This window comes from Triturus cristatus, chromosome 11 (assembly GCF_964204655.1).
Source record: "Triturus cristatus chromosome 11, aTriCri1.1, whole genome shotgun sequence".
Taxonomy (NCBI): Eukaryota; Metazoa; Chordata; class Amphibia; order Caudata; family Salamandridae; genus Triturus; species Triturus cristatus.
This window is the reverse complement of record NC_140594.1, coordinates 21418600-21444643: the sequence shown is the minus strand read 5'-3', so window position 1 is coordinate 21444643 and position 26044 is coordinate 21418600. Positions and strand designations below refer to the sequence as shown.

Below are 26044 nucleotides of genomic sequence, written 5' to 3'. Positions count from 1 at the left end.
ATGACAGCCAGCCGATTTTTGCATTTAGGTTTGGCCAGCGTATTTTAGCATGGTGCAGAATCCCACAGGGGTATACAGAGAGTCCTTCGATATTCAATCAGTTATTGAAAAAGTCATTGGAGAGCTTGATCATGCCTGAAAACTCAGTACTAGTGCAGTATATTGATGACTTACTTGTGGCATCGAAGACACGTGAAGCTTGTGAAGTAGATACCATAGCTTTACTGAATCATCTGGCAGATGGAGGGTTAAAGGTGTCTCCAGCCAAATTGCAATTTTGCAAGAAAGAGGTGCATTATCTTGGACACAATATTGAAAAAGGTCTGAGAAAAGTGACTGATGACAGAATCAGAATCATCAGAGGAATGAGAGCCCCGAGGACCCAAAGAGAAGTGAGGATGTTCCTGGGGATGGTGGGTTATTGTCGTCAGTGGATAATTAATTTCTCCCTGATAGCAAAGCCATTGATTAAATTGACTAAAAGTGAGGTGAGAGACCCATTGGAACTAGATGGAGAACAAATGGCAGCATTTGAGGAGTTGAAGAGCAGAATGTGTGAAGCCCCTGCTTTGGGTATGCCAGACTATGAAAAAGAGTTTGAGTTGTACTGCAGTGAGAGAAATGGATGGGCACTTTCAGTGTTAATCCAGAAGCATGGACAACTGAGAAGGCCTATTGCGTACTTCTCATCGACACTTGACCCTGTAGCTGTGGGTTTACCAGGTTGTCTGAAATCTGTAGCTGCAACATGCAGAAGTCTGGAACAGAGTGAGGGAATCATAATGGGATATCCTGTAAGGGTATTTGTACCTCATAATGTGGCAATTCTTTTGACAAGAAGCAGAACTCAGTACATGTCACATAGTCGGTTGACTAAATATGAGAAAGTCATTCTGGGAGCATCAAATGTGACTCTTGAGAGATGTGTGAATGTGAATCGAGCGACATTGTTGCCAGATAATGAAAATGTGGGTGTGAAAGAAGATGATCACAATTGTTTGGATGTGCTGGATTACTGTACAAAACCGAGACCAGACATAAGAGATCTTCCATTGCCTGAGAGTGATCATGTGCTGTTTGTGGATGGATCATGTCTGAGGAATGATGAGGGTGTGCTGAGTGCAGCATATGCAGTGTGCAAGGTTTCAGAAGTGATGGAAGCTTCACCATTGAAAGGAGTGAAATCTGCACAAGTTGCTGAATTGGTGACATTGACGAAAGCTTGCGAAATTGGGAAAGATCGGAGAGTGACTGTAATGACTGATAGTCAGTATGGATTTGGAGTCGTGCATGATTTTGGCCAGCTTTGGCTGCAGAGAGGTTTCTTGACGTCGAGTGGGACTCCAATAAAGAACGCTGAGGTGATTGGAAAATTACTTGAGGCGATACAGCTGCCTAAAGAATTAGCAGTTGTAAAATGTGCTGCTCATGGACAAGGAGATGATTTTGTGACACTTGGGAATCGCTTTGCCAATGACATTGCACAATATTGTGCTAAGAATAATCACTCGATTAATAGGGAACGAGAAGGGGAAATGTCTTTTTGTTCTGTGATGTTTACTAATGTCCTAGAAACGTGGGATGAAGTGAAACAGTTGCAGGATGAGGCAGGAAAGGAAGAAAAGAAAGACTGGATCAAGGCAGGTTGTGCCCCAAGAGAGACAGATCATGTCTGGATCTATAGAGATGGTAGACCAGTCATGCCAAACTCTATGCTGTCGACAATGGCAAGGATGTATCATGGCCAGGGACATTTGGGAAGGGATGCGATGATTAGGTCTTTAAAACAGACTTGGTACAATGCAAAGTTCAGGACGATTGCAGAAAGCATTTGTCAAAGATGTTTGATTTGCCAGCAATTTAACACTGGGAAAAAGACAGTGGTGAGTCTAGGAACAATAGGCAGAGAAGGAGGTCCTTTTACGAGAATGCAGATTGATTTCATTGAAATGCCACAAGTGAACAGATTGAGGTATGTTCTAGTGGTAGTCTGCTTGTTTTCAAGATGGGTGGAGGCCTATCCAACTAGGAGAAATGATGGAATAACAGTTGCAAAATTACTGTTGAGGGAGTTGATTCCAAGGTACGGGTTTCCAGTAACGATTGAGTCTGATAGAGGTGGACACTTCTATAATGAGCTCATGAGTTTGATTTGTGAAGCATTGGGCATACAGCAGAAGCTACATTGTGCTTACAGACCAGAGGCTTCTGGTGTTGTGGAACAGATAAATGGCACAATTAAGAACAGGATTGGTAAGATGTGTTTAGCCACTGGAATGAAATGGCCCGATGTCTTGCCTCTAGTGCTGATGACTATTAGGTCTACTCCAGATAGAACCACAGGTTTGAGTCCGCACGAAATCTTAATGGGACGTGCGATGAGACATGCTTTTGTGCCTGTCAACAAGTTGATGACAATAACTGATGACATGATTTTGGATTACTGTAAAGGCCTGGCTGACGCAGTTCATTCTGTGTTTCACCAGGTTGGAGAAGACGCTACTACACTTGAGAAGAAGCAAGCTCATGATCTGAGTCCAGGGGACTGGGTGAGGATTAAAGTGCACAGAAGAAGAAATTGCTTGGTTCCAAGGTGGGGAAGGCCAAGACAAGTCATTCTGACTACGACAACTGCAGTGAAGTGTGCTGGTGTGAAAAACTGGGTACATGCAAGTCATACTCTGAGAGTTCCAAACCCAAAAGATGGGACTGGTAAGGAGTATTTTGAAGAGTCAGATTCCAGTGATGATGAAGAAACGGAACCAGTGACAAGGAATCAGAATTCTGGAAGGAGTGAAGGAGAAAAAGAGTCAGGTGATTCTTTCTTTCCAGGAGAAGCTTCAAGAGAAACATTGAGAGTTTCAAAAGGGAGATCAGATTCTGTGAGAGAGCCTGAAGTTCCAACAAGCAGTGGAGAAGAAAGAAGAGAAAAGAGCAGTTCCACAGAGACTACTCCTGAATCAGATGAGGAGGTTGAAAATCCACTTGAGATTATATCTGAAGAAGTAGGGTCAGAAGAAGATAGAGAGGGACAGATTGCGGAAGACCCCCGAGGAGGTGTAGGGAACATTCCTGATAAGCTAGGTGAAGGGACAAGTAGACAGCAAGAAGATTGCGTGTCGGAGACCCGAGGAGGGAAAGAAATAGGGAAGTCTCAAACAGTGGTGATAAAGAGTGTGGAGCGAAAGAAAACTGCTGAAGAACAAGAGGCATATGAAACAGAATCGGACGAGAGTGAGAATGAGAAATCAGAAGGTCGAGTTCTGAGAAAGAGAACTTGGATTGGAGAAAGAAATAATAAAGAAACAAGACCAAAAAAGGTTGTAAGAGGAGATCTTTGGCCTAACAACAGAGTAAAGAGGCTGAGATACAGACTGATAAGAGCAAATACATCGAAAGCTGAACAAGTGAATGAGGTGTCAAGTCAAAATGAAGTGAAGAAAAAGGAGCAAAAGAAATCAAAAGAACCCGAGGAGATAAAGAGAATTAGAAGTCCCAACCAAAAGTACAGATCACCGGAATGGTCTTATGTAGCACTGTCTGAAGGAGAAGAAGAAGAAACAGTGAATCAAGACAATCCGGAGGGGATCTTGAGAAAAGTGGTTGAGGAAGAGGAAAAGTCTGTTGGAATCTTAAAAGTTATCCTGACTGACATTGGAGAAGAGTCGGATGCACAGGATGTTGTTGATGATCTGATACAATTTGATGTTGCTGAAGAAGGAGTGAAGAGTGATGAATATCCAAATTGAGTGAACTGAAGAAATCACTTGGAGAAAAGTGAAAAGGAGAAAGTCTGAAATTTAGCTGTTGTCCAGAAATAAAGAATTGCAGTAGTGGAGTAGTAGAGGCTAAGTCAAAAGACACGGTCAAAGTAGTAAAATGGCTAACACAAAGAATAATCAAAGTAGATGTGCCTTCTTAAAAAGATGGTGTAGAATGTGCTGCTGCTGTACTGGATTATTAATGCTATTATGGGGAGTTTTAGCTTTATTAGTTACATTTAGAGTTACAATAGGTACATTTGAGATACATACTGAGAATGAGACTAATGTAGAGAAGAATTCACAGAAAGTAGTCCCAACTAGAATTAGTAATACTTACATGCATAAAGACAGGTCAATTAATGATTTTTCTAGTAATGTTTTTTCAAAATTGCTATATGAATATGTGAAGACAATGGAAGTAAGAGATTGCTACGTATGTATGCAATTACCTGCATCCGTTTCAGAGGGTGTTACTTATCACCATTTACCAGCTACGTATGGAATTTCTTGTAGTGTGTTAAGTAGTGTTTTTTATTTGCTAGGGAAAATAGATTATGTGATGTCTAACAAAGATAATATTTTTGGGCAATTGCCTATGAACAAAAGGCTGAATCCAGCTAAAGAAGCTAATGTTTTTGGTGAGATTTTTATTGAAAAAGAAGAAATAACATTAGATTACATTTTTAAGAACAATTTAACTTGCAGCTTGAAAGAAGAGGAGAAGGCTTTCCTAAACATGGTAGAGGAAAGGAGAATGAGTATGCATGAAAAGGCAGGGAAATACAAAGTGAGTGAGACAATTTGGGACATTGAATTGGGGAAAGAGTTGAGGAATGAGGCTAGTCCAACTTTAGCTCTAGATGCACCACAGAAGGGTAAACTATGCATTACAAGGAAGAAATCCCAATATGATACATATTTTGTTGGGACTAGTGAGTGTCATGATACATACTTCATTGCAACAGGATGGGGTTTTAAAGGAGGAGAGGATCCAGTTTTCCCAGGAGTGTATTATGTTTGTGGGAACAAGGCTTATTATAGGTTGCCTGACCATTGGTATGGCACGTGTTATGTGGGCCTGGTCTTTCCAAAGATCTTTCATATAGATAGAATAGAAGATGTAGAACATATTAATTTACTAACACGTTTTAAGAGAGAAACTTGGTCTGAAATAGTGGGTGATATCTTTGGAGCTTTAATTCCAGCAGTGGGAATTTCTTTAAATGCATATGGAATTCGGAAATTGTCAACAGTGGTGGATCGCTTATCGACAAGTACCGCTGGAGGGTTTCTTTTGGTGAATACGGAGATGATTGCCGTACGTGCCATGTCTATGCAAAATCGACTTGCCCTTGATATTTTATTGGCCAAGGAGGGTGGGGTTTGTGGAATGCTGAAAGTTCAACATTGTTGCACTTACATTCCTGACGAAAGCAAGGACCTGAAGGTCTATATCAAAAATATTACTGATTTGCATGAAGAATTAGTACCACTGGAAGCTGAAAGTATCTGGACCAAAATAGCTAATAAAATAGTTGCTGTTAAGAGTTTTATTGCAAGAATAGGTAGTACTATTATAGGTAAGATATTGTTTCCTTTGACCTGTGTAATTGTTGCTTTATTAATACTAAGATTGGGGTGTTTGTGTTGTAAAAACAGGGGAGGGAAAAAGAAATTAATCAAAATAAATATTGGAAAGAGAAATAAAAGGTCAAAAAGAGATCCACAAGAAATAGAATTAGAAGAATTGAGGGAGAGTGTTTACTTGGAAACGAAGAGGGATGATGAAAGGGAGTCTGGTGTGTAGTGTTGTGAAAAAGAAAAGACATTTCCAATTTCTCCTAAAATGGGAATACATTTTTTTTTGGGGTTGTTTATTTGGTGATAATATCACCAAAGGGGGGATTGCTGGAGCAGAGTTTTCTGTTGAAAATTTATCGGGTTTTTAAGCTCCAGTTTTGTCTACAAGTCGTGATTAAAAATATTAATTCATAATTAGTAATTATTTGTCTTGTGTGAAAATTTTGATGAACCAACATGATTAACAAAGAGAAATTACACGTGGTAATGCATATATGTTGCTTAATAATAATGTGCAGGTTTTATTAAATAAATGTTGCTAAGTGCTGTTTGTTTTAAGCACAAAACGCTTTTGAAATAACGTGTACTAATGCTTAAATATGTTGCAGATGGCTAGTTAATTACATACACATAAGGGTATTAGTGGGAATTAACACTGTTTAATCATTGCGATGATGTAGTAACGTTGTTTGTATTTCTTTCGATTAAGATGGTTCGTTTTGGCCTAAGAGAAAATGGCTGCCGTTTACAGCCTGTGCTCGAGTGAAATGGATGACGAGAGGCCTTGTTGAAAGTCATCTGACTGTGGCTTCTGCTGGAGTTTTGAAAGTTTCCATGATGACAGCGACTCCAGGCAAACATCCAAGTAACCTTGGAGGAAAAGAGAGCCACAATGAACTTTGTGATTACAGTAGTGGTTTTATGATGGTTCCGAGGAAGAACATTTGTAAAAGTTACATTTGCAAACTCGAGTTTCCTTCTTCCGTTTTTTTATTTTTGTGATTTTTTCTGAGCGGAGATTTTCCAAATGTAGCGATGCTACATCCTTTCCTGCTCGCTCTGCTCAGCGGCTCAACGGAAATTCAGAACATTTTATGTTGCTTTATTTTGTAAGTTTTGTTATAAATATACTAGACTAGAGAGGGTCTGTGGGTTTTTGCATTCGGGATTTTTGAGGCCACTTCTTCCCAAACCTGCGTTGGTGAGGATCGATGCTGTGAGGACGGTGACTTGGGAGACTTCTACTGAGAGACCTGTCCTGACCCATTTATGACATTTAGCTAGAATAGGTAACTATGAGAATAATGATTTTATTTTGATTGCCTTTCCATTTGAACTAATTTTAGATAAAGTACCATTATTTTAAATACAGTGTTGGTGGTTATTTCTTGTGCTTTATTGAGTACTCTATTGTGATTATTGTTGTTTAAATCATGACTCAAGACAGTGTCAATTTGGTCTCATTGACCTCACTCTAGATGCAGGGTGTTTAGGAGGTGTTTTTCCCATGGTTGGTACAGGTAGAGTAATCGGAGTGTATGTTAGTGGAATGGGCCCAAGCGTATGGTGAGTGTATGTGCGTGTATCTGTGAAATTACTCTATCCGTGGAAGTAGGGAGAATTTATATGCCCTGATCTGGAACACTACTGTATAAGTGACCATTCATTCCAATTACACGCTTGTGCAAAGCGAGTGGTGCGTGGGCGCGAAAAGTGAAAGTAGGCTGCGCGCGCAAGTGAAAGTGATCACGGCTGTACAAATTGCAAAGCTGAAAAGCAAAAAAGCGTGAAAGCAAGCGCTAGGCCAGCCAGCAGCACTTTGAAAACTCATCTACTAAAGTCTCTCCGAGCAGCGCATGTGCACAGACTCAGCGAGACCTAAAAAAAGAGAGCGACAGTCCGAATTTGAGAGACAGTGCTTGAACCAGGAGAGAGCCTCTCAGGGAGCAGAGCTTACGTAATATTTCTGGTTCTGTTTTCTATAAAAAGCTCCATGACTCGAGGTCATCTACTCAACTGCATACAGAAGTGAAGCAGGTATTTTAGCCCTGTAGATGTAAACTCTTAAAATGTCTCCAGTCAAGTGACTTATAAAACAAACGCAGCCCGCCTTACCCCATGCTCCTTATGGGTGTGATCCTTACCTACGCTGCTGCCTTACCCCCTGCACCTCTCGAGTCTAGTCCTTACCACCCTGCTGACAAACAAAAAGATCAGTACCAAAGGATTCTTGAAGAACAATAACAGCAGCACTGGAGCCCGTTATCTATTCCGTGTTATGGTCCTCAGGTAGAAGCCAGCCGACCTCAATGATCTGAAGTTTATGGTTCGGGAGAGGGAGAGGCGGGTTCTTCTCATTTATTTTTGATTCGGGATAACCACTAACTATGATCAACAATGTGCTTCTTCTCTGCACCTCTCCTAATGATCGGGCTCAAACTGCTGGGGAATATCACCAAAGGACCACCTTGAGGTAATACAGAACTGATCATAGGCCGATGTTCATAATCGTTGGTGGTCGGTGAGCAATCGGCCTTCATCTGCAAGAATCAGTTATTGGAAGAAGGCAGATTCCTCTCCTGTGGAAGAGATCACAAAATCCTGGTCAACGATGGAATAAACCTAGAACTGAACTCCAGCCTGCATTTGACACAAGGGAAATCCTTCAGAATCATCACCCCCTGAATGTGTGATGAGCGCAGCACAACCTGCAGAGCCTGCAGATGGAGACTTGAAATTCTTCACCTATTTATTGGGGCCCCGACTCCACCAAAGAGGTCTACAGAATCAATGGTTGATGCTATGATCGTCTCTTCCACTGAGGTCTGTGTGAAACTCTTTTTCTGCAAGGACCATGAATTGCTCTGAACCCCGGTTCTAGGTAGGTCACACCCTTTCACTGAAACATGAAGGTGTTCCCTAAATCCAGCTGCTACATGGTTCACCCTCGAATCTGCTAAATGATCATTGATTAACAACGCTGTCAATGGTAGATTCCGTCGAACCTTTACTGTTCAGATTTGATGTGGCTGATAAGGGATCCCCTGACCCAGGGACCTGGGACTTTAAGTGCCTTGGTCCCTCATCCTGTAGCCAACACTTTTGTCAAGTTTAGGATCTGACCAGGAGATCCCATCGGAGCTCTACCGGGTTCTCCTCCTCTCCCTGAATTCCTCCAAAAGGGGCCCAGGTGAGCTCAGCCACAAATTCACCCACTTCTTGCTTCCTCCTTCCACCACACGCATGTGCTCTACACAGCCCCAAGCCGTCCCACTCCTGCTCTGCGATTGAAAGGCTGAATTATCCACCTGGGACGAAGTTTTCCAAAAGAGACCCGTCAAGGTAGCGCCTACGAGCCTCAATGACCTGAGCCACAAGCCACACTAATCAGTGCTTCCAAGCAGACAGGTGTACCAAGAACAGGTATAGAAAACCCTTTCAGTCTTAATGTACACCGCTTGAAAACAGGATTCTTACTGGTGTAAAGGAAAGGTAATATGGCTTTGAGTACTGTCATTTAAAGACCTAAAACACAAAGCTGAAAGACAAATGTAAAAAAGATAAAGAATGGGAAGAAAAATAACCAATGGCAAAGTAATGTACCCCCCACCAACCCTGACACTGTGGTGTTATTATATTTAGGCAAATGTGCACGGGATCACCCAAAATGCAATTAGTCATAGGTCAGCTCACCAACAGATGAAACGGGCTGACCCACTGCCACATGCTGTGGGGAGTGGAAGCAACAATGAGAATGGCAGCAGAACCGACCAATGGAAGAAGGCTCATCTCTGTATTTACATGTATTATTTATTTGGGATGTTTTTTTAATTAATTGAGGCTGGTAAACAAGCAAAACTGGCTTTAGGCCAGACCTAAAACAAAGAGTTCAACCAATCATCAATCAAAGTGGATTTATAGATCTCTATTTATCACCTGCGACGGTATCCAGGCGCTGGTGGGGTGGGGGCGGCAATCTGTGTGTTGGGTGGGGGGGAGGCGGAGCCACAGCTCCATGTTATCGGTTGAACAGCCAGGTTTTCAGTTTCTTCCTGAACTCAAGGGGTTGGGGCGGTTCGGAGAGGGAGATCGTTCCAGTGTTTAGCGGCCAACTGGGAGAAGGCGCGGCCGCCGCTTCTGCTTCTGCGGGTGTGCGGAGTGTGGGCGAGATAGAGGGGCGTGGAGCGTAGTTGTCTGGTGGGTTGGTGGAAGTTTACTCTGTAGTCGAGTGAAGCTGGGCCAGAATTGTGGAGGGTTTTGTAGGTGTGGGTGAGGAGTTTGAACTGGCGTCGTTTGTTAAGGGGGAGCCAGTTCAGTGCTGTGAGGTGCGGTGTTATGTGGGTTCGCCTAGGTAGGTCGGGGACGGGCCTGGCTGCTGTATTCGGAATCGTCTAAAGCCTGTTCAGCATTAGGTGGTGATCCCCACATATAGGGTGTTGCCGTAGTCCAGGCGGCTGGTGACGAGGGCTTGGGGGATGGTGTTTCTGGTGTCTGTGGGTGCCCTTTGAATATTCTCTTCAGCTGCGGAGGATGTGGAAGCACGCCAAAGAGTCGGCACTCCCCCGTTTCTCATTTTGAGCTTGCCGTCGGGTACGATGCCCAGGTTTTTAGTGTGTTCCGTGGGTGTGGAGCGGGAGAGTTCAGCTGGCCACCAGGTGTCATTCCAGGGGGAGGTGGGGCCCCAAAGAGGAGTACCTTGGTTTAGTTCTGCAGCACTAAGGTCTTCATCTCATTACAATTCAACAGATGTGACCGCGCAAACAAGGCACACTGCCATGAAAATTCTCATTAATCTCAATTTCGATTTAAACTTCATATTATGGATGCTGGTTTGTTTAGTTGAGTCGCTCAGCTGAAGAAATGATTCTTAATTTTATAGTACACCTACCCCATTCAGTTTATTAGCAATTTCCGCAATTCATTTAAGGCTTCACATATATTAAATGATTTAATTTGGCACTACGTTAACTTTCCTAAACAGTTTTATTTTCTCTTAATAAAACAGTAGACGAGGTAGAACTTCAGCTGCACATCGCAGCCCCAGCCTGGAATTTAATCCTTCAGAAAAAAAATGCAAGCAGCCACAAGAAGTAAATAAAAAGCTCGTCTACCTCTCTTCCTATCCATCACCCACGCCAAACGAAGCAAAGGCATCAAACTAAGACCTGTCTCCGGAATGATAAAACATTCTCTTCAAGAACATGGGATTTAGAATAAAACAGAGGAGAGTTTCTTGGGACTGAGGGTGGGAGGAGATGAGGCCATGTGATCACATTGCTCTCTTTGAAGGACCCCTTCTCCTGATCTGCAGGTATTGGGGCCATCCGCAGAACTGACAAACAGCAATGCCTTACCGCAGTGTGTGCTACAAGCCGCTTCATGTGGACCCACTGTGGAAAGATGTAGGAATATTCCATTTCAACCACAGGTGTTGGACTATCTCTCCAGATCCTGTCGCTTGCAGGGAACACCTAGCAGTTTCAAAGCTTATATTTAAAAAAACAGCGGCTCCCGCCTATTAAATAACAGAGCTACATTCAAGAAACCTTGCAGCCACTTGGATCTACAAATTCAGCATGACCTCCAGGGGTCTGGGGTCTGGGTGAGTCAATACTAATGATTACTAGGAGGTAGTCAATGGCCTGGTGCACACGTGAGACGAGATGGTTGATCCTCTCTCGCAAGCGAAGCACCGGCTGCGATAGAGTTCTTCTAAAGTCCAAAGTGAGCTGTAAGACACCAGAGAGGAGTCCCTACAGCGGCAGTCAAATGACAACAGTGACAATTTCTGGTACTAAAACTGTCGCTGTGACACTTCCTTGACCACTCTAGGCCGTGGGCCATGTTTTATGTGGACCACCGGTTCTACAGACTCTTCCTTGGTGTAAAGGTTGCGGCCAACGGGGACAAGACGGACCTGTATCTTGGAATCAACTGGTCGCAGACAGACTTTTCTGGCTCTGTGGAGAAGCTCTTAGTTTCTTGTGCCTCACAGTCAGGGTTCAGGGCACAAGGAAACTTCATAGGTATGGACCTCAGGATCACACAGCTATGCCTAAGACCTTCTAGGTGGCCGTGAGTTCCTTGTTTCTCTAGTGCATCATGAGGGGAATCGTGGGGCCCCGAGGCTACCCAGTGTCCATGTGGATACTTTTGTTTCAAGTAGGGTAATGCAAGGGGCTTTGATTTACATGCAGAGCGGGCGTTCACAATCACTGGTACAAGGCTAACAGTTGTGGGACATCAATGCCATATTGCGTAGACGCCAAACAGGGGACCCCAACTATTTTTGGACCAAAACAGGGTAGACCGGGCTCGAAGCCTCAGCAGGCGCAGTAGGTTTGCTGTCCCACAGGGGATGTGGGGAGAGTTCTGAAATCTTAAGAATTTGCTGGTGAAGTAGAGCAGCCGCTCAGTGTCCCTAGTCCATGCTGCCCACCTGCACTTGTCATAATCTTCTAGTCAGCCTCGTCTGAAGCAGCGATGACCCCAGTTCCTCACGGAGCACTTCTAGGGCAGCAATGGAACTGCTGTTGTCATCTTACTGGGGGATCTTTTGGTCTACAAACACTTCAGGCTGGCTGTGGCCTAGGAAGAATGTCACCACAGCTTGACCATAGGTGTTGGGGAGAAGTTGAAGGTGGTGATGGGGGCGACAGCGGGTCGATGGCTATAGGACACACGAACCTCAAGAATGTGCTCTACGTGTCCACGCAAGTATCAGGGGGGTAGCAGTTTGAAGTACTAGCTGCAGAGGCCCCATATATATTAGATCTCAGATAAGGTGGATAGGAGCGCAGCGACCAATCAGCAGGAAGCATGGCTCAAAAACATAGGCTGAATAGAGCTGAGAGCAGGGCAGGTTTACAAACTTCTATTCCAAGGCCCAAGAAGTGTCAACTGGGAGCAAAGACCATGATTTCTAGAAAAATCCAAGTCCAGAAAACAGACACTTAAATGATTAAAAGGGTTGCCAACAGCGGCTCAAGGTTGTCGGAAGGATGGGTGGTTAGCCTTCACTATATTACAAGCATCCATAGCTGAAGAAGGACTGTCGGGGATGTGGTGAACTATTCTTACCACAAACCCAAATGATAAAATAAAAGGTCATCTTCAGGGGAACTGAGAGGATTTTATCTGGAACAGTCATGGGAGGGAGGTAAGAAAAGGGGCACCCATAATCTAACCGGCTGACACTAACCATGTAGTCTTTCCATGCTCAAGACAGCAATTTTTTTCTCTTGGACATGAGACTGGAACCCTTTAGATGAGCCACCCGGGCACAGTTTAAATACGCAAACTTTGCCTAGGAAAATGTAAAGAAAAAAATGTAAAACATGGAGTTTGACAGTAAGTGGGATAAGGACACAGGTGACACTGGCAGTGAGGAGGAGTGCGGAAACTGGAACTGAAGGGGGTGGAGGCACGGGCAGTGAGGCAGGTGCTGTGGTGCTTGTGAGGGAACTTTCTACAGGGTGTGTGGCACTTGTACTCTCTCAACGTGTTTGCGGATCCTGAATCTGCTATGGCCATTATTCTCTCAACGTGTTTGCGGATCCTGAATCATCCACAGCCATTACACTCTCTCAACGTGTTTGCGGATCCTGAATCTGCTACGGCCATTACTCTCACAACGTGTTTGCGGATCCTGAACCTGCTACGGCCATTACTCTCTCTCAACGTGTTTGCGGATCCTGAACCTGCTACGGCCATTACTCTCTATCAACGTGTTTGCGGATCCTGAATCTGCTACGGCCATTACTCTCTCAACGTGTATGGGGATCCTGAATCTGCTACGGCCATTACACTCTCAACGTGTTTGCGGATCCTGAATCTGCCATGACCATTACTCTCTCAACGTGTTTGCAGATCCTGAATCTGCCACGGTCATTACTCTCTCAAAGTGTTTGCGAATCCTGAATCTGCTACGGCCATTACACTCTCAACGTGAATTGGAATACTGAATCTGCTATGGACATTACTCTCTCAACGTGTTTCGGGATTCTGAATCTGCCACAACCATTACTCTCTCAACGTGTTTGTGGATCCTGAATCTGCTACGTCCATTACTCTCTCAACGTGTATGGGGATCCTGAATCTGCTACGGCCATTACTCTCTCAACGTGTTTGCGGATCCTGTATCTGCCACGACTATTACTCTCTCAACGTGTTTGCAGATCCTGAATCTGCTACGGCCATTACTCTCTCAACGTGTTTGCAGATCGTGAATCTGCTACGGCCATTACTCTCTCAACGTGTTTGCGGACCCTGAATTTGCTACGGCCATTACACTCTCAATGTGAATGGGAATACTGAATCTGCTACGGACATTACTCTCTTAACGTGTTTCGGGATGATTCTGAATCTGCCACAACCATTACTCTCTCAACGTGTTTGTGGATCCTGAATCTGCTACGGCCATTACATGGGGATCTTGAATCCGCTACGGCCACTACACTCTCAACGTGTTTGCAGATCCTGAATCTGCTAAGGCCAATACTCTCTCAACGTGTATGGGGATCCTGAATCTGCCACGGCCATTACTCTCTCAACGTGTTTGCGGATCCATAATCGGCCACAATCATTACTCTCTCAACGTGTTTGGGGATCCTTAACCTGCCACGATTATTACTCTCTCAACGTGTTTGCGGATCCTCAATCTGCCGCAATTATTACTTTCTCAACGTGTTTGCGGATCCTGAATCTGCTACGGCCATTACACTCCCAACATGAATGGGAATACTGAATCTGCCACGGCCATTACTCTCTCAACATGTTTGCGGATCCTGAAACTGCTACGGCTATTACACTCTCAACGTGAATGGGAATACTGAATCTGCTACGGACATTACTCTCTTAACGTGTTTCAGGATTCTGAATCTGCCACAACCATTACTCTCTCAACGTGTTTGTGGATCCTGAATCTGCTACGGCCATTACTCGCTCAACGTGTTTGCGGATCCTGAATCTGCTACAGCCATTACATGGGGATCTTGAAGCCGCTACGGCCAATACACTCTCAACGTGTTTGCAGATCCTGAATCTGCTAAGGCCAATACTCTCTCAACATGTATGGGGATGCTGAATCTGCCACGGCCATTACTCTCTCAACGTGTTTGCGGATCCATAATCTGCCACAATCATTACTCTCTCAACGTGTATGGGGATACTTAACCTGCCACGATTATTACTCTCTCAACGTATTTGCGGATTCTGAATCTGCCGCGATTATGACTCTCTCAACGTGTTTCCGGATCCTGAATCGGCTACGGCCATTACTCTCTCAACGTGTTTGGGGATACTGAATCTGCTAGGTAGTGCTTCCAGACTGTCGTACATACTCCTCCCTTCAGTGTCTACGTTGTTCATTCAGCACACTGTGCTTCCTAAATAGCGGGAAGTTTTCATCCCCAATTCAAGATAGCACATGGTCTATGGGGGATATTTGTAAAGTGCACATATGTGGAAAATTAATATTGCTGGACCTTCAATGAGGCACCACTGGAATGACAGATCTAATGAGGGTTAAAGAAAAAAGACCTGAGCGGTTTCCTGGATTGGAGAAAGACCAGTTTTAGAGCAGAGGCAGAAGTCTGAGCATTTCAGCTCTTTCCTTAGCGCACCGCAAAGTCCCTACTGCCACGCATGGCCACGCAGGCCACGCAGGCCACGCAGGCCATGCAGATCACAGGAACTCTAACAAATGATGTGACAACTAAAGAGCTTGTTTTGGAATTTACCAGGATAACATGTTCAATAAAAAGTCTGGAGAATGTTGATAAATCGCTCAATTGACTATGACAATCACTTTTAAAATGACCAGACAATTGATGGGTCAATCAATTAATTAATAAATCAGTAGATTCATAGAGCGCTACTTGTCACCAGTCACGGTATCCAGGCGCTGAGTAGCCAGTGGAATTGATGCACACAGGAGCGATGTGCGATCACTTTTGCCGGTATACTTGCACCAGCTGAACCACTTCTAGGCCAGCCAAGTATATTGAGTTCCCATAATGCAATCTTTTTCATACAGGGGCACCCACAACAGGAGCATGGCATTTATTGTCAATATAAGGCAGTAAAATTCATAAGCTCTTCAATTGCCAGAAACAGGTCTTAGAGAGCTGAACGAGTTCCATGGACAGATTAGAATTTACGTAAATACAAAGATCGCAAACTGAGTCACCTTGAACCAGTAATGGTGCCACGTGAGGAGGCCAGTCAAAGGGTTTTGTGATTGAATCAAAGGCAGAGGCTAGAAAGAGCTCAGTTTTGGTTGGATTTAATTTCAAAAACGTGTTGGCCATCCACCGCCGAGTAATTGAGAAGTAGCCCCCAGATGGAATATAATGGAACATGTTTTAGGGTGTACATTGCAAAGCCAAGAAACAGCTGTGTCACTTATGTGCATGTTCAAGCAAAGCCGACTGAAGCTGAACAAACAGTCCAAGAAGGAGGAATATCCCATCGCCCTCAAGCCGGGGAGGAAGCCTACCGGAAAGAGTGCACCTCAGAGGAGAATGGGGATGAGTTTGAGGGAGGAAATGAGGATGGCATGAAGGGAGTCCCAGTGCCAGGGAAATGTTTTTCCCAAGGAGCAGTGCCGTCTGCATGGCCCATGGCAGGAGGCAATGAGTTGCCCCCCGTTTGTCCTCATCAGAGCTGGAGGACAGGCAAGCAGAGAGGGCCTTCGCCTTGCAGCTGGCTAGCCTTGCCCTTGAAGAGGAAGAATGAGCTGCTGAAGAGAAGGCAGCAGTAAATTTTGCACTGGAGGAGCAAAAGATGGCCTTGGCCTATAAGACAAGAGGAGTCATCACTAGATGAACTTCATGTCCCAGAGGATATCTGAGTTCAGTGATGATGGTGGCAGTGACATTAAAGTTCCATGGGGAGGTAAACATAGGATTCATATCCCAAGAGACATGGTGGCTAGTAATAGGGTGGCAGGTGACATTGATAAAAGGTGCGCAGCTTATGCAGTTGATTTGCTGATGCAAAGAGTGCCAGATGAGAACTGGGGGTTACGGGGGAGGGAGGGGAGCCTGTGAAAGCACATGCCCATCACTGGGAGGGATACGCCAGTGGCCCTAGATGCATCTCATTGGGTTACACATGGCCCCGTGAAAGATGCTTTCATTGCAAAATTTGGCCTAACCCAAGAGAATTATTGCCTAAATTTCAGGGATAGCCAGAAGCAGACACACCAGTCTGAGGTGGACTCTGTAGACGCGTCTAGCAAGGGAATGGAAGGTTGGCTGAAGGGCAGTAAAGTAACAGGTTATGATGGGCTGTACAATGTGTTCATGAAGGGGCACATCTTGAGTAGCTGCTTTACAGAGTTACCCCAGCACCTGACAGATTGCAAGCTCACTGTGCCCAGAGAGCTTGGGAAGAAGGATGAATCCAGGATCAGCATCAGAGTACCAGGAGTGACCACATGAAGGGTGGATCAACACCAGAGTACCCAGGAGTGACCACATGAAAGGCGGAACAACACCAGGGTACCCAGGAGTGACCACATGAAGGGCGGATCTGCACCAGAGTACCCAGGAGTGACCACATGAAGGGTGGATCAGCACCAGAGTACTCGGGAGTGACCACATGAAAGGTGGATCAGCACCAGATTACTCAGGAGTGACCACGTGAAGGGTGGGTCAGCACCAGAGTACTCAGGAGTGACCACGTGAAGGGTGGGTCAGCACCAGAGTACTCAGGAGTGACCACGTGAAGGGTGGGTCAGCACCAGAGTACTCAGGAGTGACCACATGAAGGGTGAATCAGCACCAGAGTACTCGGGAGTGACCACATGAACGGTGGATCAGCACCAGAGTACCCAGGAGTGACCACATGAAGGGCGGATCAGCACCAGAGTACCCAGGAGTGACCACATGAAGGGTGGATCAGCACCAGAGCACCCAGGAGTGACCACATGAAGGGCGGATCAGCACCAGAGTACCCAGGAGTGACCACATGAAGGGCGGATCAGCACCAGAGTACCCAGGAGTGACCACATGAAGGGCGGATCAGCACCAGAGTACCCAGGAGTGACCACATGAAGGGCGGATCAGCACCAGAGCACTCAGGAGTGACCACATGAAGGGTGGATCAGCACCAGAGTACCCAGGAGTGACCACGTGAAGGGTGGATCAGCACCAGAGCACCCAGGAGTGACCACATGAAGGGTGGATCAGCACCAGAGCACTCAGGAGTGACCACATGAAGGGTGGATCAGCACCAGAGCACTCAGGAGTGACCACATGCAGGGTGGATCAGCACCAGAGCACTCAGGAGTGACCACATGAAGGGTGGATCAGCACCAGAGTACTCAGGAGTGACCACATGCAGGACGTCCAGGATAATGGTACAGCAAAGTTTTCCAAAGGACACAAAGGAGCTTTGAGGGGAAGGATTCCCAGACCTCTTCTGAGCAGAAAAATATTGTGCCTCATATACTATCGGTCACAGTATGATTAGACAACACTACGAAAAAGGAGACAAAGCGAACATACTACTGAAATAAAAGGTACAAATTATTTAGTGTAGATACTGAATAAAGTGGCAGTATTCACAGCATACTGTTCTCCACTTTAGAGATCACAAGCATATGACCACCAATCGCAAAATGTTTTTTTTTTAAACTGGTCACATGAGGTCACAATGTTCCAGACCTAAAGAGCCAAATTAACTTTGTTTGGGTTGAAGACACCGTGCTGCAAAGACACAGATGACTTTCATATACAAAAGTTAGGATACTGGTGTGATTCTACATACTGGCGTAAAGGACAGGACAGGGGCCGTTGGTGCGATAATACATACTGGCGTAAAGGACAGGACAGGGGCCGTTGGTGCGATAATACATACTGGAGTAAAGGACAGTGGCCGTAGGTGTGAAAATACACACTGGCATAAAGGACAGGACGGGGCCATTGGTGCGATAATACACGCTGGCGTAAAGGACAGGACAGGGTCCGTTGGTGCGATAATACATACTGGCGTGAAGGACAGGACAGGGGCCGTTGGTGCGATAATACATACTGGAGTAAAGGACAGTGGCCATTGGTGTGATAATACACACTGGCATAAAGGACAGGACGGGGCCATTGGTGTGATAATACACGCTGGCGTAAAGGACAGGACAGGGGCCGTTGGTGCGATAATACATACTGGCGTAAAGGACAGGACAAGGGCCGTTGGTGTGATCATATATACTGCAGTAAAAGTGAGTGGCCGTTGGTGTAAAAATACACACTGGCATAAAGGACAAAGGACAGGACGGGGCCATTGATGTGATAATACACACTGGCATAAAGGACAGGACAGGGGCTGTTGGTGTGATAATACACACTGGCATAAAGGACAGGACAGGGGCTGTTGGTGTGATAATACACACTGGGGTAAACAACAGGACAGGGGCCGTTAGTGTGATAATACACACTGGCGTAAACGACAGGACAGGGGCCGAACAGATTTATCAGTATTAGCGGGACATTAGTACCAGCTTGGATGACAGTAGGTGGACAGGGGGGACTTTTGTGTAGCTGCCTGAAACAGCTGTTTCTTGAGCTTTTCATCTGGAGGACAAGTGGTCCAGAGGTGCGGAGAAGGGTTCAGAGTGCTGGATAAACTGAATGACTGAAACAGTTCAGATGGATTGAGGGCTCTAAGAACATACACTTCAAAGAAGGGATATACAAAGGCCGGATTCAAGGAGACTACGTCGGATTCTGAACTATAAAGGAAATGCCGAACCTCAAAATGAGACCTTTGAGAAACTCGGACTTCATCGGCTGCTTAATGACGAATTGGCCACGGCAGGGAATACAATGGAGAGACGAACGCGGCTAGCAGAAACACTACACATTGTGCAAAGGCTACAAACAGGGATGGTGCAGATCACTGGGAAGAAAACATAAGTAAAGGTGCTCATTTATTACTATAGCGCCTACAACTAAACGCTGTACAGGGCATAATTAATTAACGAATGAGACACTTTTGTACGGGGCCAGTACAGGCTGACATCATTCTCACTGTGTGTACGGGGCCAGGGCGAACATGAGGCACCCTGTGTGTACAACGATAGTAAAGACATGACATGACATGTATGCAACCAGTAAGGACATTAGAGTCACTGTGCGTATGGGGCCAGTCCGGACATGGAGGTCTTTGTATGTAAAAACCCAGTACGGATGCAAGGTTCCTTCTGAGTGTGGGGCTAGTACGGACATAGGGTCCGTTGTGCGCATGGGGTCAGTATGGATGTACAGGAGGGTCTCCGTGTGCAGAAGTAGGTACAGACATGAGACTGAATATGGGGCTAGAACGGACGGAAATGAGGGCCCCTGGGTGTACAGGGCCTGTAACAGACACAAGGGCCCCTGTGGGCGCAGGTGGGTCTTGTGTGTCTATGGAGGGGCTCTTCTGTGTGTATGAGGGTCCTGTGTGTGAAATGCTGGGGTCCAGGTGTCAATACTGGAGGATTAGGACTTGCTTCTCCCACTGTTGGCTCCCACTGCTTATGCTGAAGCTGCGATCACAGACTCCCGGGGGTCCATACATCCTTTCTCCTTTCACGGTCGGGAGAAGGAGCCCCAAAGAGCTGCTCAGCAAGAAACTGTTCTGCGGCTGAGCAACAAAACACAGACTCATGGTACATGCGCGTAAGTGAAGGCTTCAAGGAGCTGAAAGGGCAGCACAGCCGGGTACGAATGTACATCAAAAATATTCATGCATGCCAGTCATTGAAAAGTACATATGAGACACATTACTGCTCTCAGTGTTTCATTGAGCAATAACCTGGGGCACATGGCAGAGGGTGCCTCACAGAGAGCATTCCTTCGAGCAGCAGGAGGCCCTCGACCTTGAAGGGATGTGCAGAGTTGAAGGATGCATGGGGTTTGTTGCAGAACCAATTATGCGAAGTGGAGGGGAACCGTTTTGCTTTTTTTCTACACACTAAAACTACACATATTTACAATTTAAGGCACAACGAGATGGAGAGAGTTTTGGTCAAAGGATGAAGCCAGGAGTGACTGAGCTCCAGACTCCCTGCTGCCTCAGTTCCCAGGGAACACTTTCCAACAAATATAATTAATTCAGGAAAGCCCTGGATTTCTGGTCTGCTGGGGGGGGTCATCAACACTTGGCTGCGTGTAGTCCCTGAGTACTCTTTGCAGTGCCCCCTCCTCTGTAGAAGAGAGCACACCACAAAGCTAGGTTTGAGCTCCCACCATTATTCCGGTTTTGCAGGGTGAGGACAGTTCTCCTTCCATGGAACCGGTTTGGGTTGGTTCCCCATTCATGTGTCCTGGCCAGGCTACTTTCCAGATTGGCCTCAGTCTGCTTGGAAGCTCAGCCCAGCAGGTCAGCCTCCAGGTGACTACATGAATCGGCAGGTAAGCAGGCACACATGACCCACAGGTGAATGTTATGTTGCCACCACGCATAAACCCGGTGATAGAGATGGTAATCTCTTGTCCCTATGGGGGTGCATTGGGCGTACCTCTCTTGGTTCAGGACTAGGTCCAGAACCTGTTGAGAAAAGCCCAGGGGACACGACTGTACATCATGCAGGAGACATTCCCGTCCCAACAATCACAGAGATCTAATCTGGTAATCACAGGGATCTAATCTGATAATCACAGAGATCTCTGATAATCACAGAGATGTAATCTGATAATCATAGAGGTCTAATCTGGTAATCACAGGGATCTAATCTGGCCATCACAGAGATCGAATCTGGGCATCACAGAGATCGAATCTGGTCATCACAGAGCTCTAATCTGGTAATCACAGAGATCTAATCTGATAATGACAGATCTAATCTGGTCATCACAGAGCTCTAATCTGATAATCACAGAGATCTAAACTAGTAATCACAGAAATCTAATCTGGTAATCACAGGGGTCTAATCTGATAATCACAGCTATCTAGTCTGGTAATCACAGATATCTAATCTGGTAATCACAGATATCTAATCTGGTAATCACAGATATCTAATCTGGTAATCACACAGATCTAATCTGATAATCACACAGATCTAATCTGATAATCACAGAGGTCTATTCTGATCATCACAAAGGTCTATTCTGATCATCACAAAGGTCTATTCTGATAATCACAGAGGTCTATCCTGGTAATCACACAGATCTAATCTGATAATCACAGAGGTCTATTCTGATAATCACAGAGGTCTATTCTGATAATCACAGAGGTCTATTCTGGTAATCACAGAGGTCTATTCTGGTAATCCCACAGATCTAATCTGATAATCACAGAGGTCTATTCTGGTAAACACAGAGGTGTATTCTGGTAATCACACAGATCTAATCTGATAATCACAGAGGTCTAATCTGATAATCACAGAGGTCTATTCTGGTAATCACACAGATCTATTCTGCTAATCACCGAGGTCTATTCTGGTAATCACACAGATCTAATATGATAATCACAGAGGTCTAATCTGATAATCACAGAGGTCTATTCTGGTAATCACAGAGGTCTATTCTGGTAATCACACAGATCTAATCTGATAATCACAGAGGTCTATTCTGGTAATCACACAGATCTAATCTGATAATCACAGAGGTCTATTCTGGTAATCCCACAGATCTAATCTGATAATCACAGAGGTATATTCTGGTAATCACAGAGGTCTATTCTGGTAATCACACAGATCTAATCTGATAACCATAGAGGTCTATTCTGGTAATCACAGTCTGATGATCTACTATGTCAAATACTGCAGAAAAAGCCAAAAGGACCGAAGCAGCAGCGCAACAGACATCAAGCTGGTATTACAGACACCACAATCGAACCACACTGCGGCCTGGACAAAACCTGCCTACAAGAGATGCAGGACGCTGTTAATCTTGACCTACACTTGGAACCCGTAACATAAAGCCCTCGTGAGAAGAGTGGACGTGTGGATTAGTTGTGCAACAGGGACTGGACCCCATGAGTTACTGGCATGCCCTCTCTTACCTACTCTACTGACATCAGTTCTATTGGCTGCGTTACTCTTACCAGAGCCTCAGGCCTATAGGTTACTCATAAACTCTGAGACAGACACTCAAGACACTGAGTTACCTTTCTGCGATTTTACCAGCAATTTGTACAGTTCTCTAACATATTGCACCGGCTGAACCACCACCGGTTTATGCCATGGTCCATCACCCCCCCTCCTCCCCCCCCCCACAAATATCATTAGTCAAGCGAATTCGAACATTTTGAGCGAAATGATCCCTATAAAGTGGGTGGATGTGTGTGAGAATAAATATGCATAGGATGTCTGTGTGGGGTGCGTCTGCTGCATATTTGATGAGTGAGTGTGTATGTGCAAACTATGTGGGGGAGGCATCTGTCCTGGCTAGTCAGTGTGTGTGTATCATGGAGTTGGTCTTATACAGGGTCTTTCTATGGTGGTCTGTGTGCGCTTTGAGCAGGAGTGAGTCTGTTCATTTAGTGTGTATCTGGGTTATGGGTGTAAAGGTTGTTTGTGAAGGAAGTCGTGTGAATGAGGGAGCCAATACATGACGTACACATATAGTTCTGGGCATGGGTACACTGTCCATGGGAGTGGCTGTAGGTCAGGAAGGGTAAGAGGAGGCATGGAACAGTCAGTGTGCATGGTGCAGTCAGTCATTTTGCGTCAGCGTGTATGGGACAGCTAGAATGCATGGCGTCAATATGATCCGAAATCAGTGTGCAAGGGACGGTAAGTGTACATGGGACAGTCCGTTTTCCGAAATCAATGTGCATGTGGCACACAGTGTGCATGGGGCAATCAGTGTGCACGGGGCAATCAGTGAGCACGGGGCAATCAGTGAGCTCAGGGTACAGACCTCGAACATCAGAACAATGTTAATCGACCGGCGGTCTAGAATAATCTACTCAACCAAACTGTAATGCACTTGACCCATAAACTCGTCTCAAATTGTGTGATCCTTGGCAAATACTTTATTTCACCAGGTTGCCTTTTTCTTCACCATCACATACGAGAGTGAGTTCCACGTGGCTGCTGTACAATGAACTATTCTGTTTGAATTAACAGACTCCATGTTTGCTCCATGTATAATAAAAATGTAGCCCACGTATAGATTACACATTGGAAAAAATAAGTGCAGGTACTCTTAAAATGAGCTATAAATGTAGCAAGTGGGCGGGGCTTGGGGGCGGGGCTAAGGATAAGACATATGAGACACTTCTACTATGTGGCCGATTACTTATATATTCTTGAGTGCGCACTCACAGAAACAAGCAGCAATGCTCACACAAAGCATTCCAAGAATATCCTTTAAAATACCTCCCTAGTGTCTGGATTCCCTCCCTCTTTCACTCGCTTTTCTCACATACACACAAACATGCGCACACAAGCAGGCAAACACCCAGACACAAGCAGACACTCACACAAAAGATTCAGGTGGGTGGCTTTCTTAATTGCTGCTATTGCTGCTGTCAGCAGGATGCCTGGATTCGAGTGTGTGCACAAATGCACACCATGGTGTGAATGTGATTGACAGCACAGGGCTGTCAAACACAGCATGGTGGTGAACGCCGGACATTATGCAAATGAGCCCTGCTGAATTGTTTAGAAGTGGCTCAGCTTGGGCTAGAGGCGCTTTGGCTATCAGACAGCCTCCTTCGTGAGCACTAGCAACAATGAGCCTACCTTTGATGAGTACCGGTACTCTCCTTGGCAGCAGAGAAGTGCCAGTACTCAGAGTGATAAAAATGATAATAAGTGCCGGTACTCAGTACCGGTGAGTACCGGCCCATTTAAAGCACTGGGTACACATGCCCCTGACTTGCCTCGTAGTTCACTCATAGCATTGCTATCAGGCCGGGGGCAGGAATGTTTATCAGTTGAAGGTTAAAAACTCCCTTTTAATAAATCTATTACTAAAGCATGATGTGGTGGCGCACCGTCATTTACAGACAGATATTTTTAATTGAAATGGCCAAAGATTTTTCCACTGACATGAAATTTTACTGATAAAACAGAATATTGCATAAACAATTATGTTTGGGAAACGGATTTCAGCCAATATTTTGCATTTGCACATCACTAAGTAAAGCATTGGGGTTTGTTTTGTTCCTATTAAAATCTTTGTTTTCATCGCACTTCAGAATTTTAAAATGCTTTCCTAACTTCTAAAATGTATTTGGAAATACTTGTATAGTTAATTTAAATGCCATGTAATCGCCCGTCGTACGTCCAGGAAGATTGTCAGACTGCTCACAGCTCACTTCACAAAATCCTCTGACTTTGCAGTCAGAGAAAGAAAAGTAAAGACCAATCTCCAGGGGAAAATAAGCATCAACTCGTAAGAAGACATGACCCCTGACCTCTTGGGTCACTAATAATAGCATCGTTATCAGAGGGGGGCAGGAATGCTTCTTAGTTCATATTTAAAAACTGCTCCATGCAACGATTCGGAGTCAGTGTGCATGGGCCAGTCAGTGAACCGGAGTCAGCGTGCATGATTCACTCTGTGCATTGAAAATAAGTTATTAGGAGTCAGTGTGCATCACACAGTCAGTGATTAAGAGTCAGTGTGCATCACACAGTCAGTGATTAAGAGTCAGTGTGCATGGTGTAGTCAGTGTGCATGGTGTAGTCAGTGTGCATGGTGTAGTCAGTGTGCATGGGGTAATCAGAGTGCACGGGGCAGTCAGTGATGAGTCCATGTGCATTGCACAGTCATTAATCCGGTGTTAGTGTGCATGGGGTAGCGTGCGATCAGCAAGGAGTCAGTATGCATGGAACAGTCAGTGGGCATGGGGTAAACTGTGCATGCAGCAGTCAGTGTTAAAGTCAGTGGGCATGGGGTAAACTGTGTGCATGCAGCAGTCAGTGATACAGTCAGAGTACATGGGGTAATCAGTGTGAATGGGGCAGTCAGTGATGAGGAGTCCATCGGCATGGGGTAGTGTGCGATCAGGAAGGAGTCAGTGTGCATGGAACAGTCAGTTATCAGAAGTCAGTGGGCATGGGGAGTCAGTGATACACAGTCAGTGAGCATGGGGTAATCCGTGTGCATTCAGTAGTCAGCGATACAGTCAGTGGACATGGGGTAATCAGTGTGCATGGGCAGTCAGGGATGAGGAGCCCTGTACATTGGACAGTCATTGATTCGTAGTCAGTGTGCGATCAGGAGTCAGTGTGAATGGAACAGTCAGTTATCAGAAGTCAGTGTGTGTGCGAGTGCCTGTGCTAGGGGTGTGTGGGAGTGCACGAGTAGTGGTGAGCCCCTGAGCGTGCATACGGGGAGGGGGCGTGCCTGGAGTGTATGTGGTCTTGTGAGCTCAGCCCCCACTTCCTCTGCCTTCTCTTACTGTATCCTGCTGGCAGTGCTGCTGTTGCCGGTCTGGGCTCGCAGGCAGGCGAGCAACAGGATCCTCATAGCGCCCACCGACCGCGGCTTCTAATGTCAGCGCTGGGTCAGTGCCTGGGAGAGGCGATGTCATGGCACATAAACACAGAAGACGGACTAACGACACTCCGCCATCTTGGGAGGGTGCTCGGCCTTCCGGGGTGCCTTGGGCGTGGCGACGGGCGCACCTGCGCAGCACCGACACTGAAGAAGGACAAGACCGCCAGCGGCCCCGCCATCTTGGATCGGTACTGTCTGCCTTGAGTGCCACTGAAGGACGCTGGAGAGAGGCCAGCAGAGTAGAGGTGGGCGAGCCGAGCCAGA

General features: G+C 45.6%; 1 protein-coding gene across 2 annotated transcripts in view; it reads right to left on the bottom strand.

The window, feature by feature from the left end:
• GLT1D1 (glycosyltransferase 1 domain containing 1) overlaps positions 1 to 25835 on the bottom strand; it is a 455256-nt gene extending 429421 nt beyond the window's left edge. For both annotated transcript variants that reach the window (XM_085636393.1, XM_085636394.1), the window contains exon 1: positions 25683 to 25835. In XM_085636393.1, coding sequence (XP_085492519.1) covers positions 25683 to 25750 — 68 coding nt within the window. In that variant the 5' untranslated portion in view covers positions 25751 to 25835. The remainder of the gene's footprint in view (positions 1 to 25682) is intronic.
• Between the last annotated feature and the right edge of the window lie 209 nt (positions 25836 to 26044).